The sequence below is a fragment of the Centrocercus urophasianus genome, unplaced genomic scaffold, assembly GCF_019232065.1.
Source record: "Centrocercus urophasianus isolate 14NV4802_14NV808 unplaced genomic scaffold, USGS_Curo_1.0 seq_26, whole genome shotgun sequence".
NCBI lineage: Eukaryota > Metazoa > Chordata > Aves > Galliformes > Phasianidae > Centrocercus > Centrocercus urophasianus.
Window position 1 is genome coordinate 1296533 of NW_024884822.1, and position 19576 is coordinate 1316108.

The 19576-nt window shown below is 39.3% G+C and overlaps 1 protein-coding gene across 5 annotated transcripts in view; it reads right to left on the reverse strand.

The window, feature by feature from the left end:
• The window catches only part of LOC122164279 (ran-binding protein 17-like), a 62297-nt gene that overhangs the window by 29426 nt on the left and 13295 nt on the right, over window positions 1-19576 (reverse strand). Inside the window, exons 3-6 of one of the 5 annotated variants that reach the window (XM_042826152.1) lie at window positions 17222-17310; window positions 15363-15421; window positions 8669-8751; window positions 3664-7813 (exon numbers count right to left, since the gene is read on the reverse strand). In XM_042826152.1, coding sequence (XP_042682086.1) covers window positions 3664-3711 — 48 coding nt within the window. In that variant the 5' untranslated portion in view covers window positions 3712-7813; window positions 8669-8751; window positions 15363-15421; window positions 17222-17310. The other 4 variants (XM_042826153.1, XR_006170176.1, XM_042826154.1 and 1 more) reach the window with 4 other exon arrangements.

The following is a 19576-nucleotide window of genomic DNA, read 5'->3' on the forward strand; positions in this document are numbered from 1 at the left end:
TAAATATATCCCTCAGAAAACAAATATGTCCATTACAAAAGCCTCTATTTTACCAGTCACAGATGGGAATGACTTTTTAATTAAAATCCATGTTTAAAATGTAAAAATAACAGCTAACTGTAAATATTTGCAGTTGCCACTACCAGGCAATAGTGGCTTTTGGATCCACCGTGCAGCTGCACAGCAGATCCCACTGCAATGCCCTGAACAAATCTGACCATTCACAGGCTTTCATCACCAAGTTTTTTAAAGGCTCTTGTCATAACGTCATCTTATTTTCACAGCATCCCAGTTTTAGTTTGTCTTCATGAGAAAAGTGCATTAGAAAAAAAGTAATTAATGGAATGGAGCTAAAACAGTTGGATGAACAAAGCTGAGATTGAGAGCTTCATCTCTACCATGAAGCAGGCTCACCAGGCACTGACCGTGGCAAGCCTGGCAAGTGCAGAAGCTAACCTGGTCTTCACTCTGTTAGTACTCAACAAGAGTTCATTCTTTTTAATTCTAACCAGATGAAAATAACACAAACTCAGGTACTTTTAAAAGACTTCCTACAAATAAAAGCACGAAGGTCTGCAGATCAGGTGCTTCATTTGCCTGCTATCTAACCAAGCTGTCATGGCGATTCTGGCACCTTGGAACACGGAGCAGCGGTGACCTGGGCCATTACTGCTCACAGTTCCAAACACATCTGAGAGAAGTATTTGTGGGAGCCCGTTTTCCTTCTGTAATGGGCAATTCAAACATACTGCTGAAAAACTTGCATCACACATCACCCATCTCAGGTCGCCCACCATTGTTTAATACAAATGAAGTGTTATTAGGCTTGTTAATAAACAATCTCTCCACAACTGTCCTTCCTACCCATGCTAATTTTCACCTTAATTTTTTTCTTAACGTTATTGATCGTTGCAAATCAGAAATTTACATCACATAATTGGCAAAATATACACACTGAAGTATCACTCCTTGGTGGTGTTCATGCAAACAGGGACAAAGGCACACGATACCATTTAAAACATTAATGTTCTTTATCACTCTAGCAAGTACAAAGCACTTTATCCATCAGGTTCTAACAGAAGAGCAGACTTAAAGGACTGGGAGTACAATCAGGGATTACTTTGAAGTAGTAGCCAGGATTTGGAAGAGTAGGAATGGCATCACTGGAGTTATGGAAGGGAAGAGAAGAATCAACTTGGAAATCAGCTTGGAAAGACGGTCACTTAGAATTAGAATTAATTAATGAAAATTAATGCTTACGATGAAAATGCTTTCGATACTGAAAATGACCATATAAGCACTTGAAGGCTACAGACGTGAACATAATGCAAGTGGGGAAGAGGCTGAATTCCAATGACTGCTACTGGATAGAAATTCATTTGAGATGGTGTCAGATCCATTCTACTATGAATGACCTGCTTCAAAAAGCTCCTCTTCAAAAAGTTACACAGTAAAATATAAAGAATGTCTTCTACTGTACTTGGATATGTTTACTGCAATACTTTTTATTTACATATAATCAGGAATGCAATTAAAATAAAGGTCCTACAGGTGCCCATTTAAGACATCCCAGTCAGATCATTATTATTATTATTATTATCCCTCTTTGTGACACGACCAGGTCCAGTTAATGAGAAGTTTAAGGAAGTTCCAATTCTGCAACAGTTGACCAACCAACCAGTCAGCACGTGAGATGAAGAGGAAAGGCACACATCATGTTTGGAAGCCACTGTGTAAACCAGTGAACAACTGCTACGACAAAAACGTGTCAGAAAGGTACGTGTGCTGTAGGACACCTTGTCTGGTTTTGTGCACTACTAAGCTTGCTACTGAAAACGTTTAATAACACCAATAGATACCAAACTTCAGAAAAAGACAAAGTTCTCAATCCAAGGAAACAGCACTTGATCCATAGCTGATCAATCCATGGCACCATGAAATCCTAGCTCCTTCAAGAACTCGATGTAATATGCAACAATAGATGGAAAGAGATGTCAAGCAGGCAACTATGTACTGTATATAGAAATTAATTGGAAGTTGATGGAAAAATGGAACGATGAGGAAGGAAGTTGAAAAAAAACCCTAGGAATCCCTTAGCTCGGGAGCATGAATTATAGGAGTTACTCCAGGGTTGGTCTTCTAGCATTTTTATTACTTCATAAAAAAAAAAAAAAAAAAGTAAAAAAAATCACTGGATGATTATAGCCTTAAATCCATTTATCAGCACAACACATTCCATCTAGAAGGGCACCAACCCAGCCTCACCCCAGGCAGCTCTGGCAGGGAGGAATTCAGTGCCCATCCTTTCTAATGAAAACACTGAGAAGAATTAGTGACTAGTGCAAGATTAAAAGCTGTTTTTTGCAAGTGAACGGAGTCCACAGAGAACTGTTCTGCGTTCATGGACTCATTTTAAAAGGGCCTAAGAGTAGGAACAGCTCATTTCAAATTAGCAGCAGAGGTGAGAGACCTTGTGGTCCCTGTTACCAGTGCCCCCAGCCATCAGCCTACAAGTCAATAGATACTGTGCTGCAACAGACTGGTGTTTTAGCATTAGTTATTGAAAAAAAATATCAAGTACGGTGCTATGCCTGACCAGATGAAAAAGAAGAATGTTCTACATGTAGCATTTAGTTGGAGCTTCAGGGGAGTATTTTCATGCACCATGGATACCACTGAACGTAGAGGAATTTACTGAAGGACTTGGGATCAGGTCCAGAACAGCCACTGAGGGTACGTTGACATTTATAATCCTCACAGCAGAACACTGAAATGCAATTTCATAAACGATTGTTATAAGAAATGATTTAAGGAAATTAAGTCACCATAAAAATGACCTTCGATGTAAAGAATTTTTAGATGGTATTTGAAATTCACAGCTCCTGTCAGAATGGAAACTGCAGAAACCAATCAACAAACTTTCAGAGTTACTGCTGAGGATTAAAAAGTCAAATAAAAAGACAGCTTAGGCCAAATCCTTAACGTGGGAGAAACAGAATAATGCAAAACCTTAAAAATAGGCCGAGTTTCAAAATTAATAAGAATTTTTAATATAACTTTTTGCCCTGCATTTGCCACAGCAATATGTTACATGCAAAGCATTACAAGCTCCTTCAGCCTCAGAGATGATACAAAATCACTGCAGGGGTCAGAGAAAGAATTTTAAAGATACTGGGTGACACTGGTATACAGGAAATTAGTGTCTGCGTTTGGCCGGCAGTGTCAGCATCTCAGCACTTTGGGATGAAGGAGCTGTAGGAAAAATATGTGTGCATGCACAGGAGGAAGACAAAGCCAGCTACAAAACATCTCGGGATGCTCTGACCGAAGATAACATCGCCGCGCCTCAGAATCCCGCAGGCAATATGCTCCAGAGCTCTTTGCACAGCTCATTCCCTCAACCCTCCTCGATGTGGGAGCATGTCAGGACAGGCAGCTTCTCTTTCATGCTCTCGCTTAATTGCTTTTACAGTAGGAGCTATAATACAGAGATGATTTCCTTATGGCTGAGTTTCCGTTAAGCAGGGCATGTTCTAGAATTCAGTTCAATAAGCAGCACTGGTAATAATGCAACCAAATAATGTTTTAAAGCGTCAATTGGATTAAGTTGAAAAAAAAACCAACAAACTTTGGTAAGCTTAAACAGAGGTTGTGAAAACTTACCATATTTATAGAGGGAAAAATAATGTTCCTTGTCTTTTCCACTTTCATATTTCTTATTATTCATTACCGCCCCATAAAGATGAGTTTTGAACGTATGCCTTCCACGTGTTCAGAATGCCAGGGCAGGATAGCAAAGTGGCCATATATGGAAAACAAAAGGAAAACATGAATCGTAAAGATGAGAGCAGAACTTCAAAAACTAATTTTTAAAGCCTCCAGAACAACAAAACGTGCATTAAAACCTCTCAAAATGGCACAAGCAGCGTGAATAATGCCAAGATAAATTTGCCAAAAGAAAACGATGATGAAATCCGAGTCAGTAATGAAGAACAATATATTATGGAAGCAGCATTGCAGGAGAGAGGACAACAGATGAACAGCAATTGAGAACAGTGAGCAAGCCACTTGTAAGCAAATCCACTGATTAGAAATACCTGCTTAACCACAGCTCGGAAGAAGAAGTGCTGTCTTATGAAGTCGCTAGCACTGAATGGATCACCACCCTAAGTTTGGAAATACGTGCTCTAGAAGCAATTTAAAGCTCATTAGAAATAATTGTGTCTGGCTACTGGAAAATGTGGTAAAATTTAATCCACATCCAAATGCTACCTGGGCTGTGAGAACAGGAAATTGTTTTGTGCTACTGTGGCTAACCTCATCGCTGACCCTGAGCAGTAACTGCTACAACAGCTGAAAGCTGAAGCAAAATTAAAAACTTACATCAAAGTATATCATGACAGAATGTAGATAAATAAAAACAGCATATTGAAAGTATTATTTTTATGTCGGTCTTCTGTAATGAAAGGGAAGAGGTTTACTAAAATGTAAAGCAGCCACAAAACAAAAATAGATGGTTCCAGGACGTGCTGAAACATAAATCCTATACAATTGGGAGTTCAAGAACACAGTGAGGAGACTTGCACATTCAGAATTAAAAGTGAGATATACTGGCAATGAAGAAAGGTGGACCATAGTATTCAATCTCCTTTCAATTTTCTTCTCTCAGCTGTTTATTTTACATCACTGTATCACTCAGTCTCAAGCCATAATGGACAAGATCCTAACAAGGATAATTGACCGTCTAAGTGCCTTTCGCATCGTATGCCAGGGTTTACATCTTTGGAACGCATAGCATTTGTAAAGACCTCTTAGTCAGAACTGCCCTCAGCACGATGTCATTACTGGATAAATCAGCAGCCCTAGTCACAAAGCCAGACCTGCTAAGCACAGCCACGCACTTGCTGAAGCGCTAATTTTCAAAAGCACAAAGACTTCACATTTTAGATTTTGCTCAGCAACAACTGCCAACGCTGAAAGTATTTTGAAAACAGTTGTTGGGGACTTTTTTTCTGCTTTTCACTCAAATATGTGAAATGAGTGCACACAAGTCTAAGGGAAAAACACGTTATGTGTTAGTCAAGAGATGTAAGAAGATTTCAGCATCTCATATCCATTCATGCACACCCTAACACCACAGCACCAACTTTTTCCCCACCTTTATTTCAGCCTGGCACAGATCTTACAGAACATACACAGTAAATGGAGGTGCCAGCTGTACATAAATGGACATTAACAAGCTTTGCAAGAATTTTAGATGAGCAGAAAGTGACGCACGAGTTTAGCAGCTGTTTGGTTAGAAAAGTTATTCCCATCGAAACAACAGCATTTACAAAGAACAAAGGCATATGTAAATTTGATTCCCATCACATAAAACAAGCTGTCTTTGTAAAGGATCTGTGCGTTCTCCAAAACTGCTCTGATTCTGTGAGAGGAACTCAGCATCCAGGGCAGAGCAAGCAGGAGAGGTGAGGGGTAGCGAGCCTGGTGTTCAGGCTGGGATTGCCAAGACAGGCACAGCTGGGCCTTCAGGTGACAGGAGAAACTTCTCAAGGATGACAGGAGCCTGGGCACACTGTATGGGAACCCACTGCATCAGTGGATGAACTGAGAGCAAGACTGAAAGAAAGGAAGGACTTGCCCACAAGGACACCATGAGGAAAGAAATGTTTACTTCTGTTTTGCCCTCTCTGTCTCATCTCATCACTCTGTGCTTCTCTTAGTTTAAAAAGGCAATTATTACAATTAGGATTATAATGAAATCCACCCCGAGTTTCAAAAGTCTTTTTGATCAACTTTGAAGAGCTCCCTGTAAACTGCAGGCACATATAGCAGGGCTGGCTGACTTGATAAGATAAAGAGCAAATGCTTGCAAATGTTATTTCTTGAAATCCACAGTCCGTCTTCTATTTGTTCCCTAATGCTTTAGCCATAAAATCATGCTGAAGGTGAGAATCTCAACCATCACGTTCAAAATGTTAAGTTTCTCACACTTATGACACAGCAGACTCACAGCGCTGTTCAGAACGAGATTGCAAGCACTGCTCAAGAACACTGTGCTGAACTTTACCATTGTCACTGGGTTTGCATGGTCATCTTTCCCAGCACGTCTCCAAAGACCACATATGTTTAAAGGAGAAGTATCGATTCAAAAAAAGCCATGCAGCATTAAAGACTAAAGTTCTCCTTAAAAACAGCATAGATTTTAAGGTATTCAGAAAGACATTTCAAATTAACGAAAACTCACTCGGTATCGTTATTTTTATAGGGACCTAACCACACTGATGAACCCTTACCACACACTTCCAAAAGAGTTGCGTCCGTTCTTTCCACTGGAACAGAAATCTCATCAACTGCTAACTGGTGATAAATGCTAAAAATGTTAACAGCAATCGTTCCAAGGTGATTAATTACAGTATATCTTGAAATACTTACAGCAGGCAGTAAAAACCTCCCAGAGTGTAAACCAATGACCACTTCAGGAAAGAACTGCAGCAGTTTGAAATATCGCTAATGCAGGACGCTTATTGCAGGGCCCACAGCTGAGCCGAGGTGGCCGGCAGGCCAGTGCTGCCCATCTGTGCCAGCACAGAGCCAGCTGGATTATTGGAAATCACTGCTTTCAGAGGCTGCTTCAGCTGACTGCGCTGGGGGCTCTTTCATGTTCATTTTGCAGGGAGTCTAATCCTGGAATCAGTGTTGACATCACTCAAAGAAGAGAAAACGTGAACAATTTCTCTAAATATCTCTAAGTATTGGAAAGATACTGCTGTGACCCTGACTGATGAGAATATGAATGCGTTTTAAAAGCAAAACACACAAAAAAATATTATACAATTACATGCACAGAAACATTGAGTAGAGGCTCTTCTCCCATCTCCGTATCTTTCCTCCAAGTTCAGTTGACAGGTGGTTTAAGATTTTTATTTTGAAGGAAATTAAGAGCACTCCTCCTTTTGCTACTGCAATCTGTACTGAGTAAAACAACATTTTTCCATTGCAAAACAGTTATGGAGGACAAGGAAGGAAATTGTGGAATAAAGCCCTTACATCATCACTTCAGCTCTTCCTACAACACACAAACTGATGCCCACACATCCCTCACGACTGTTCACAAGAACCAACATTTAACTAAGGGAGCAACAGGTGTTTGGACACAGCCTTCAGCACACGCTGTGGCTCCACTGCTTCATTTACATCTTAAATCTGCACTGTCCTGAAATTTCCTTATACAATGTCTAATTAAATCCTAGCATGAGCCAAAAGATGCTGTCTGGTCCCTGTGCACAAGAACTATCAATCCTTCACTGAGAACTTCATGAATTTCACACACACATACCCACAAACACACACGTTTTGCATTTGAAAGCAGAAGGTTTCTTAATAGAACGTTTTGTAGACCTGAGTTAAGAATGAAGAAGACTGGGGCTGTGCGGCTGACAAAGCAAGGATCACAGACTGGAGGCCCACTGCTAAGATAACTGGATGAACAATCATTAGGTATCGTTTCAATAAGAGCAGAAATGATGGTAAAGGCTGATTGCAATTAAAAGGAAATGTAATGGCAGTGGGGTCGAGTACTGCGAGCTTGAAGCTCAAGATTACATTTGCATTTCTTTATATCATCAAAAGAAAATTTCCAGTCATTAAATGCAAACTATGTATAAAGCTAATAGAAACTTTATAGTAAAGTCACAAAGTTTACCTCTTTCTTCCCATACAAGGAAAACCTTTTTTTTTTTTGTTTTAATCAGTGTCACAAATGTACCTCAGAATATAGCTAGAAGGTTTGTGCCAGCTTAGAATGTGGCGTCTTTGAAAAAGAAAACAGAGAAATGTTAAGGCAAGGAGTGAGAGTTAGACGGATAATTTTCTTCTGTCCTACATAAATGCATTCTGCATATACCGTTCCCATACCCTGCAGTTCAAAAGCAGATTACACCCAAAGGGTTTTTTTACAAGCAGCCACCTAACAAACACAATTTCCAGACCTAAAATGCAGCCCGAATGCATTGAAAGCATATTTGATGTACCAGTTTTCTCTCCTGAAAAGTAGCAGGACATTTATGGCTATTTCCTCATACACAAATCACAAATCTGCAAAAATATTGGTAATGTTCCTTTCAAAATATTTAGGAAGTGAAATTTTAAGCTACAAAGTTAGCTGGAGTCTATTACGAACAGTTGGTGTCACAGACCTGTTGCAACTGAATACCTGAGTGGGAACAGTAAAATGAAGCAACTTATCATGAACAGTTGTAACAGTGCTCTAGGGTAAAGCTGTTATGGTCCTATTATGTCTTGGAGCTGCTGGAATATAATTTGAATATATAAAATCAACCCACACCTATCAATCAGTAGCCGAGATCAAACACCTCACGAGTATTTGTATCTTTGCTGAAATCCATTTACAGCTGCTAAAAGAGTTGTTGGAGTGATACAAGCAACAGTGCTACATGAACGCATCCCCATCTGTGAAAGAAAGGAGCTCCAAAGGTCTGCCAGTAAGCTCTGCAGCCCACAAAGGGCTGAGATGGGTGGCAGTACATGGCAGTCCTGCTTTGTTCTCTAAAACTCAGCAGTGGCCAGGGATAGGAACTAACAGGATTTCTGTAGCACGAGACAGGCGAAGAATGACACTGCAGAGGAAATTTTAATGAATACCTACCGTAGGTACAAATCATTTCAATAGCTTCTCTGAAGAGAAGAATTCCATTTGGAGATGATCCATCAAAATTTAAACGTCGTGACCTGAAAAAAATAACAGTAAAAGTGCTCAGATGGTCATCAAAACAGAAAACTGCCAAGGACTTATTCCATAAAACAGAGAAAACGTATTTGCTGATCACACAGTACCTTTACTCAATAAATTCTAGCTTTCACTCCAATGACGTGACTCTAGTTATCTAAATATGGTTGCTTTAGACACAGTGGTGACAAAAGAAGAAACAATTTTAACTAGAAATGGTGACAAGACAACACATACTTCCCTTCATGGTGACCTGTGAGCACCTTGTGCCTGCATACAGCTCAGAAGAACGACGCAGAGTTCCCACAGTCCAACTAGTTGGGATAACTTTTACTCTTGCTTGTTCCTAAAATCAGCCAATCCCCACAGGTTATTCTGCCACATAAAATTCATGGCAATCAAAAGCCAGTTCTGTGAGTGTAAATTGCAACACATGCATTCTATGAACAGGCAGACCTTAAGAAGATGGAACCACGCTTTCTCTCCTGATGCAAACACTTTAGCACAGCCAACACAAACCATTTGGTCCCCAAGTTGGAAACGCAGCAGAGTTATTGCCAAAGTCTCTGCTGTGTTTGTCTATTCTCTCCTGATACAGAATTTTAACTTCCAGTTTATGCCTAAGTGAGAGCCATTTAGAACTTAAAAATTGATTTTCAACACAGATCTTAAGTTTCTGAGTAACTTTAGCAAAAAACCTTACCTTTAGTGCTGGTTTGTCCTGAGCAGGAAAGGAGCTATCACTGTGAGATGTAACACAGAGCACCCCTGGCTGACCCATTTGTTAGTCTGCTTTTGGTGGTATGTGGATTGTAAGACCCCTGTCACAGAGACAGCAGTCGCTATCTTTCACTGCTCTAAGTCCAACTTTTTGTTTTCTGAGCCCCTTGAAGCAGCGCCCATTGCTTCAAATTATGGAGTAAGTCTGAGTATTTACCAATAAACAAAACGTGCCGCATGCAAAATATTTGTGGATTCCACATGCTCAAAATGATAATGGCTCACAGAGGCAAGAACAAAAAGAGCACATCTTCTCAATGTCTGAGTGGCATAATGCAAAATCTGATACTCTGTAACACGTTTTAACCATGTCAAAGTATATTGTATAATGCATTCTAACCTGTAAAAACTAATGCACTACACAACTCATGAAAACCTCCATCCCAGATGATGTTTTCTAAAGGGAACAAGGCAGATTTTCTGAATACCAATAGACAGAAGAACAACATGAATATGGAAAGTAGTCATTTTTTGCATAAGATTTATTGTTCCAGTTCCTCTTTGCTTCAGTTTGCTATTATTAGAGTGCTGTGTTTATGTTTTAACAGTCTCTCCTTGGAACAAGTTGCAGCACTGTTAGAGTGCACTGCTTGCGCACGGCACTGTCAGTAAGAATAGGTTAAACTTGTCCAGCCTTGACTACAACCCAACTGGGATAAAAGGCATAATTTACCCACACAAACCAAAGAGGAAGCCACGGCATGGCAGTCTGCACACACAGCAGCTCTCCTCTAGGCCGTGCAGCCATGCAGGCCCCCAGCACACATCACGCTTCACCAATTTCAGGCACCACCTTCCTGCCACTCCATTCCAACAAGTAATTCTTCAAACTTGAAATATTGCACCTTTTCTCCCTGTACGACTGACTTGCAAGGCTGGATAAAAAGTGATGTGAACACACCCTGTTCTGCTGAGAACCCCAATTACTTTGGTCACGAAGATAACCAGCACAGAGACACTAACTATCCATTTCTCATTTCAAATTCATTTTTTCCTTTGGGCAATACACTAAATATTTCCATCTGAAACATCCCCAAAATAAATTTTTCTGTTACCAGCGGTAAAAGAGAAACTTCATTTTAACACCTGCAATGTAAAGTGTTGACATCAGCTACTAGAACTGTTCTGCGGCCTTTTCAGGGAGCCCATGAAGAAGAATTTAGTTGTGGGACCAGCTACTTACAAGCTGATTATAAATAATGCTGTGTTGGATAATATTCTTTCCTATTTTGAACTAAGGAAAAAAAAAACAACCAAACAACTGTCAGGGAGCTGCAGTTTGAGAGGCACATAGGCACACTGCTTGGCTTAAGGCAACGACAGCCTGCAGCAAACCTTGACAGGAGACTATTTTCAGATATTTAATTATGAAGTCAATATTTATCTCTAGTTAAAGCATACTATTGCACTACCTTTTAATATAAAATTGCAGCAGGTTCTTGCATGTTCCTGATGGTAAAACAACAACGCTGAAAGCTGAATTTTGTTTGTGAATGTTGTTCCCAAATCTACAGAAGTAGCAATGCTGAAGACAAAGCCTGAAAGACAGAATGCACACCACTGCAATATTCATCACTTAGCTAATTTCCACGTGATTCTTACCTGTTTGCATGAATTCTGCCATCAGTTTCAAGATAGGTGCTGCACATGCAGCTTCCTGGTACCACAGTTCAATAGCTTTTGGCAGAACAGAAATGTATGTAGGGTATCTTCATCAAAATTAGTTAAAGATTGTACTGACAAAGGGACATCCTACAAAACTTCCCCCTATCCAGAGCACACTGGCAAGTAGGGGGCGAAGGAGGCAGATGCACCTCATTCTGACAGGGAGAATATCTGTCCATGCTACCTGTATATCTAGACTTGACCTACTCTCTAGAATAAGATTTACAAATTAGCAAATCTCAGGGGCCACAGTTTCAGCGCCACCTCATATATATTGGATTTGCTCTCAGATGGTTGGGAATAATCACATTGTGCGCTGCTTGTTTCCAGAGTATTCAAGAAAAGAACTCAGACAAATTGTGCGGAGATCAGTGAGGAGCTGCCCCAAAAGTTTGCTCATCGGTACCCAAGAGGTATCGGTTCTTTTAGCAGAGGCTTGGAAAGAATGCAATACAGAAGAAAGTAAGGTTAGTAGATTCTGCAATGTAACTCAAAAATACAATGAGTTACTGCCTGTATCCAAACATTGGATGCAAGGATTTGATGCACAGCTGACCCTTACTTTTCCCAACTTGCTGAAAAGAAGAGTTTGTTCGGATAGGAATGCAGGCCTGTAAACACAAGGGAGGGAGCACAACTCCACTGGTGAAGAATTAAACAGCTTTTACGATACTGAACCAAGAGAACTTAACTATGCAATTCGCTATCAAGATACGATCTAGCCAACAGAGTTAATGACTTTATTTAATATTAAACTTATTTTTCTTTTAACTTCGTTTCATGTCATATAATTCTGCTTTATTTAATGCCACTAGAAATAGTGACTGCTCTTAGGAAAACGCTACTGCCTATTCAGACCATGAAGGCAACCACTTTGAATCTTACAAAGTCGCATACAGGCCAAGCACCCAATGCTGGATCATGAAATACAAGCCTGAAACGCATGAAGGTTGACATGCTTCCTGGATATGTAGACATAGTCATGTCTCAGCTCTTCTGGAGCAGGCCAAGCCGTCACACATGATGAACAGCTGATGAACGACAGCACTGTGCAGACAGATGGAAGGCATTCTGGCTGCTGCTGTCTGTCGGAGGCTCCTAAAGACTGGTGCCTTTTTGCTGCCAGCTGCTCGAGGCACTGTAGACACAATCTCCATATAGCAGAAGAGGGTGATGTGGAATATACCCTTGCTGCCCTTTAGAGGGTTCTTTACATCTTAAGTCAAACTGGAGCTAAACGTACCAAGGAGAATTACTTAGTAATATGGATTTAAATCCAAATCCTATTTGCTTAAAATATTCTCAGAGGGCACAGATGGCCCATATCACCTCTCAGCTTTGTAATGTCACGAAAGCCATTTCCACTGTTTCCTGTGATGGACTTACAGTGCTCACTCTCTACGACAGGATGGTGAATATACTTGAAACAGAGCAGCATTACACGGGGTACAGACTGAACTGAGCGACTCATCTCCAAAGCCAAACTTCCTCTTCAGCCTGCCCACATCCACAAAAGGAAGGTGGTAAAAGGCTGCGAATCCCCGTTTTGGAATTTTGTGGGGTAGGAAACAGAAAGCAGAGTAACCTGACAGCCAAATCCTACAACGAAAAGATGAGCGAGCAGTATTTATCACAGGCTGCTAACACATCCAATATGATTAACTATCCCAATTCACAAGCTCAAGCATTAAGCTCACATTAATTGTCAAGGAAAGTCTGGAAACCATAGGTGCATTTTGTAAGTGCTAGGGTCAACAGAAAGGCTTCAGCAATTTGCTATTAAAAAACAACAAACAACAACAATGAAGTAGAAGAAATTAGTTTTAAAGACAACGGTACTTCTAAGTATTTTAACCACAAACTTCAAGGAATCCGGCTAATTCACAAATGTAACCTGACCAGCTTTATTGTTCAAGCTGAAAAGAATGCAAACTGCAAGGAATAATGCTAAGGTTTCGATCAATGCAATTGGCAATAGCACCTATTACACACACGTTACGGATTGTGTATAGCCTTGTTTTACGGAAAAATGTGTTTAGAAAACCTTCATCTCTACAGTAGTTTAGTGGTCTCCTTCAAATTCTGAATCCTTAAAACATTTAAACCTAAAATTTCAGTTCTTAAAAAAAAAAAAATTTTGAAGAGGCCAACTTTGGGCTGTAAATGCCTTTATTTTGTTAAAAAACATCAAACAGATTTGGATAGATATGTAACAATAACAATTTGGTAAAAAGCTTTGAAAAAAAGACCTAAAGAAGCATACCTCATCCAAGGTCAACCACAACCCCTAAAGGACTCCTAGGTGAAACTCCTCCAGGACAGATCATTTCCATCACCTTCACGGCTACGTGGCTCTCTCTGTATAGATGTCTCCATCTTTATCAGAACAATTCTCAACAATTTCATGTGCTCATGCACATACACCCTGTGCTATCCAGCACACTGCAACTCTGACTCAACCCAGTAGCCTAATTCTTGCAACCTTTTTCTTTTACAGGCATCAGAAGTCATAAAATACTGAGAATCAACTGGGAGGAACAGAGCAAGACTGCCTCTAAGTTACCACCTAACTGTAAGAAATACTGACTGGAAGTACAGAAATGTGGATATCGCCCTCAACTCAGAACCAAATCGCCATGGATTTATCGGACTGCAGGACCTGAGACTGCGGTCTCATATCAGCAGGAAGAAACACATTAAACATTCAGAATCTCGTCCAGGCAGTCTTAAAGCAAGAAACAGAATGAAATACACAAAGACAGTCGTCATAACCATTAAGAAAACCAGACTTTGATTATTTTCATTTCTTGAGGCCAGAACGGCTGTACATTCAAGTTCAAGACTGGCCTACAAATTACAGCACCCACGTGTTGCAATTATAAAAGACAAGAACTTTCCAAGCTGTGGTACTGGAATCACTGACAGCTTGACATATCAGTGTTTGGGGAAGAACAAATGACTTTCATATCCAGGTTTTTTTATTCTCTTTGCTGGTTTGTGTGATGTTTTCCTTCATCTCCCGGGCAGCCTGATCTACTGGGGGACAGCCCTGCCCACAGCAGGCACTGGAGCTTGCTGTCTCTTCCAGCATAAGCCATTCTGTGGTTCTGTGACCTTTCATTACTGGGATTCTTCAGGAAGGTGCTGCACACAACACCTAAAACCGCTTAAAATATTTTGTAATACTTTAATCCAGTTTTTGTTTGAGATCACCTAACACAACTTTAAAACAAATTTTACTTTTATTGTAAGTATTTTCTCTTCGTCCCTTGCCAGAGGAAAACTATAAATCTTGTCTCAGCTGAATGAACACCATTTATCATATTCATTTTCTTGTCAATACAATTATGAAAAGCCTTTGGCCTTTTTCCAAGAAGCCTGATTTGCTACAGAAACTCAATTAGTATAAGCAAGCCTGCTACATAACAGCCCTACTTGGCAACCTAGTGCAGCTTGAGCGTACCTGACGATTCACCTCTAAAGCACGATCCTAATAACTCCATCATAATGGTAAAATAGAGGATACAGGGGTGGCATCCCCCCTCCCCGCCTTTTGAGACTGAAAGAACTTGAAAGGAATTATTTTTGCTCATTTTTGCCATCTACTGGACAGAAGGTAAATCCTAAACGCTTGGATCATTAAAAAAAAAAAGAGAGGAATCTCTCACCTGAGCAAACACTACGAGTAATTCATTGGTATCAGAGGGATTAGACCCAAAATATTTCCTTGGAAAATTCTGCTGTCAGTGATTCATAAACAACTGCTTTTATGCTTCTTCAGTACAGAATGATCTCACGGTATTAAAAGCTCACACTCTTATTTCCTGCCTATCCTTATTATTTATTGACTGAACAAATGCAAGTGAATAAAATGTATTGTGCATAATATCCTGTATCGGCAGTTTTTAATATTAAAAGACTAAAGTTTCAAATAGTACAGAATTAAAATCTGTTTTGAAAAACAGCTTGCCTTTAGAATTTAAGGCAATTTTAAATTTCCTGACACGATATTTGAAACAAGAAATACAGTAATCAAAAGATACTTAAACATGACACAATCAGATGCTGACCCTCCCTCCTCTTTGCAGTTTCTCTTTCTGCTGCTTTTACAGCACAGAGGAGCTGAGATAACAGCAACTTATTCTGCTATAATGCTTTGGATCCATACCTGGATGAAACTGGACCCAGCCGAGGTGAAAGCCACTGCTTAGAAGCACACAGCTGTCCCTATGGCCAAAGGTGGTAAGGAAAGATATTCTGAACCTGTGCAAGGGAAAGGTACCTGGGAAAGCTGAAGCTTCAAATGCCACAAAGACTCATTTTAGTCTATCTGTACTCTTAATATAGATTCATGAAATCCAAAAGTTTAAGGCTGGTTTTGTTTATCTGAAATGAACTTAATTTATAAAATGAAATTAATACATGTATTTTTAATTCCTACAGGAAAGGATCCTGAGGGTTACGTATCCTGAATCCTTGCAGAAAAAAAACCTTCCTCCATGGATGAATCCATTTCTTTCAAATGCAGAGGAGGTAAGTCTCTCCTCTCCCTCTCTTTATAGCTGGAGCTCTCCAGTTTAGCACAGAGCTCTGTGAAACTTGTGCTGTACCAGGAAAAACAAAGTAAAATGAGTCTGGAATTGAAACAATACTGATCTACTTTTACACATCCTCCAGACTATATTATTATGTTTTAGAGTAACATAAGCACAAGCAGTACTAATGAAGTTAAACGTACCCCAATGGTGCTCACTAGAAAATGAGATGCTAATTCACAGACTGGCTTCAGTGGTTTGTTGGTTTTTTTTTTCCTCCAGTTCTCTAAATCTGAAATTAAGTGATGCTTTCCATTGATTTTAAAGGAAAAAAAAAAAAAAAAGATTATATTGCCTTCTGTTTTGGATTTTTTTCTTTCTGCAAGCTGCGTCATGCAAGCAGAGCCTGCACATGGACAGAATCATTGCTAGCTTGTTAAGGTCTTAAATAGGGCTTATCTGAATGGTCATCACAATCCTTCTGCCCACTATACAAGGATGTTTATCAGATCGTATCAGGCTCAGTTCTACAGCCCTGTCACCCTTTCAGGATGATGTCCTAGTCACCATTTCTCAGAATGCACTCTTTTTTTGCTAAAAAAAAAAAAGAAAAAGAAAAAAAAAAAAGAAAAAAAGATTAGCAAACAGAAAATGTTTATTATTTAACTGAAACGTTTCTAATAAAACATGCAGCTATACTTGCACATTATTTTTTCTGTTCATAGAATAAACATAATTAACTTCCACAGCTTTGAGATCTAAATTATAAAACCAATAGCTGCAGTTGCTTCACTACATTTTGCAGTATTTTTTTTCTAATATGACTGTGCCTACAAAGAATTACGCCTTCGTATTTATGAAAATACAAAACATTTCTCTAAGTACTTGGGAAATACCCACGAGAATTACCAAATTTGTTGGTACAAAGACACGTACAATACTGAAAGCAAACAGAGCTGCATTATCATCATTTATCCAAGAAAGCTGCAGCCTAAACATTCGGATTTTGGTTTCAGAAGTCCATTTTCTTCTGATCAGGAAGACTGCAGGTGTTGTGATATTAATAGAGTTGACATAAATAGACAGTAACTGACTAAATTAAAGACATGATTCATACCAGAGAGAAATCCCCCCAGATTGCACTTGTACAGGATTTTTTTAAAAGCACTTCTGATGTTAAAACAATCACAGGTACGTTGTGCTTTAAGGCACAGCCTTCTCTTTACAAAAACATCATGGATTTAAGCAGGGACAGAAACCATTTGGATGTGTTTTCCAGATTAGGAGTGTGACACAACAAAAAAAGTGACCTCTCTGTGGTCTTTCCCAGTTAACTGCATGGTTGCCATTGTGCTGTAATTTTAGCTGATTACACATTAGTTCATTTAGCTTTGTTTCCTCTTCCCCACTGTGCCATACTATTAAACTAATGCAAGGGGCCTGGTATCCCTCTGTGCACAGAGCTGGTATTGTCATAGTGTAATAAGGATACATCCAGTCAAACAGCATGGTGTAGCTGGTCTTTGTGTTTAGTGCAAAGGCAATCCCTCGAAGATCTCTTGCCAGCCCGATCAACATACGCTGTCAGTGGGAAGGAGACACAGTAATTGATTTTCACGTTAGCACAGAGCAGATGGAGTAATAATCAGCCAATAATGACCACATATCTGATTTTGATTCATTAGTTTAAATGCCTTGCTCAAATACTTTTTTTAAAATAAAAAACACTAAGGCTCTGTCAACAAACAAGATTTCCACAACTTTGACAGCGAGAACATTCGCACAATGCTCAGAAAATGCTTTGGATTATTCAATATACCATACTAATGAATAATGCAAATTAAAACAATGCTCCAATACAGTGCATTAAGTTTAAAAGTACTTCCTGTATTAATATATTTAAAGTAGCAATAACAATAAAATGTTAATTTAAGCCTGTAATATTTTAAAATGAGGTCTAAGACTAATTGGTAGTCATAACGAGCTGCATTTAAGGTTATACTGAGATTCTCATTGCACTGTTATTTTAACTTTTTTTTTTTTAAAGTCATTTTCCAAAATAGGCTTCTCCAAGAAGTACTGATGTTTATTTACAGGGGACCAAGTCAATCTCTATCCATATTAATATTAATTCTGAGATTTTTTTCCCTTTAATGAATAGAGGCTTCAGAACCTTTTCAGCTCAAAGGCAGACAAAACTACATGTAGATAATTAGCCCCTATTAAAAGGGTTTTTCCACGATAATTAATAGAAATACCAAAAAACGTTAGCGAATGAAAAGTATTTTCACATCATAAGCACATTTTTTGACTGGAGTTAAACAGATATTCTTTTTTGATAGTGAATTAGTACTAATAAATGTAATCCATGCGTGGCAGGTGGGGTTTGTAGGGATTTCTTTTTTCCATTATGAAGCCCACAGCACTGCATAGCCTGGTTAAAAGATCACAGAAGCACAGCAACAAAACAGCCAGGAGTTCTCTTTTCAAAGAGAGTTTTCAAAACTGCACTCAATGATAATACTGTAATTTCGACAGAGTTGAGAAATGTAAAAGGTAAGATTCACGTGTTAATTCTAATTGATTACACAAAGAGCAAATTACGGCTGATGCGTTGTTAAACTGCTGCACATAATCTTACACAAGGGCTAGTTTCTACTTTTCCTATGCAGACACATTAGTCCAATTGACTTGGATGCCATACACGTAGATTTATCTGAGGATAAATTGAGTCCTCTCTGAAACAGCGGTGAGGTTGCTAGGAGTATTTTAATATTTGCACTTCCCTTCTGTTGTGCATTCTAATGGCCTGAACTTTCAAGATGCTCAGAGGTCTCAACTCTCATTAACTTTAATGGGACTCTGAAATCACTAGAGAGGAAGTGTTCAATACCGAGAAGATATGACATAAAATCATAACTTTATCCTTATATTTATCTGCATTTTCATACTTTGTGCACTGTTTTGCCCGCACAGAAAGTAACTCTGTGGCAGACATGGCAGCCAAACCATAAAGAATGAAAAGAACAAGGCAGCAATGCTTTACACTTCTATCCAAAGGGATACAAAGACGCAACAATACACGAGGAGGTGGAAATCTCCCAGAATGATTTGGGTTCTCTTGCCCATACTAGCACAATAAAATAAAATAAAATGTGGTACGGAATACTGCACAAAGTAAAGGCTGATGCAAGGAAGAAGGAGAGCTGCAGCCCCTAGAAAGACATGAACTGGCCTTTGCTTGACGTTGAACTCGCCGTCTTACTGCGGTCTCTAGAACATGGCCTAGATGAATGCAACCAACCCAGTGTATCTCCATAACATGCCTACTCTGCTTTCAGCATCGATATCGGTATTAAGAGGCCCACACCATTAATTATAATATTACAATTAATTATATATATAATAATATATACATATAATTAATATAATTCTTGATAAATTGCCTCAATCTAGAAAGCAGCACAGTAGTTAATGCTCTTGTCCCATACAATTCCAGAGTACTCAGTGGTTTAGTTTAGATGCTCTGAAACAGAACTCAGCTTAATAAAAAAGGACCTCTGACAGCTGAGGATTTGAGCAGCCTGTATGCAGTGCTACAGAATCCCAAGATAAATCCTGCTCCATTTATGTTGCTGCTAACAAGTATCTCGAAACTTCAGCTGGAGCAAAAACCACTCTGGATTCCATAGATGCTGAAGTCACATTAGCAAAAAACCAACAAACCAACAACAATAAAAACCAGGCCAGGACCTCACCACAACCATCCAATTCCCAAGACATTTAGGTTTTTCACATTTACTGGTCTACTATGATTTTTCAAATAGCATCCACGTGCACAAAACTT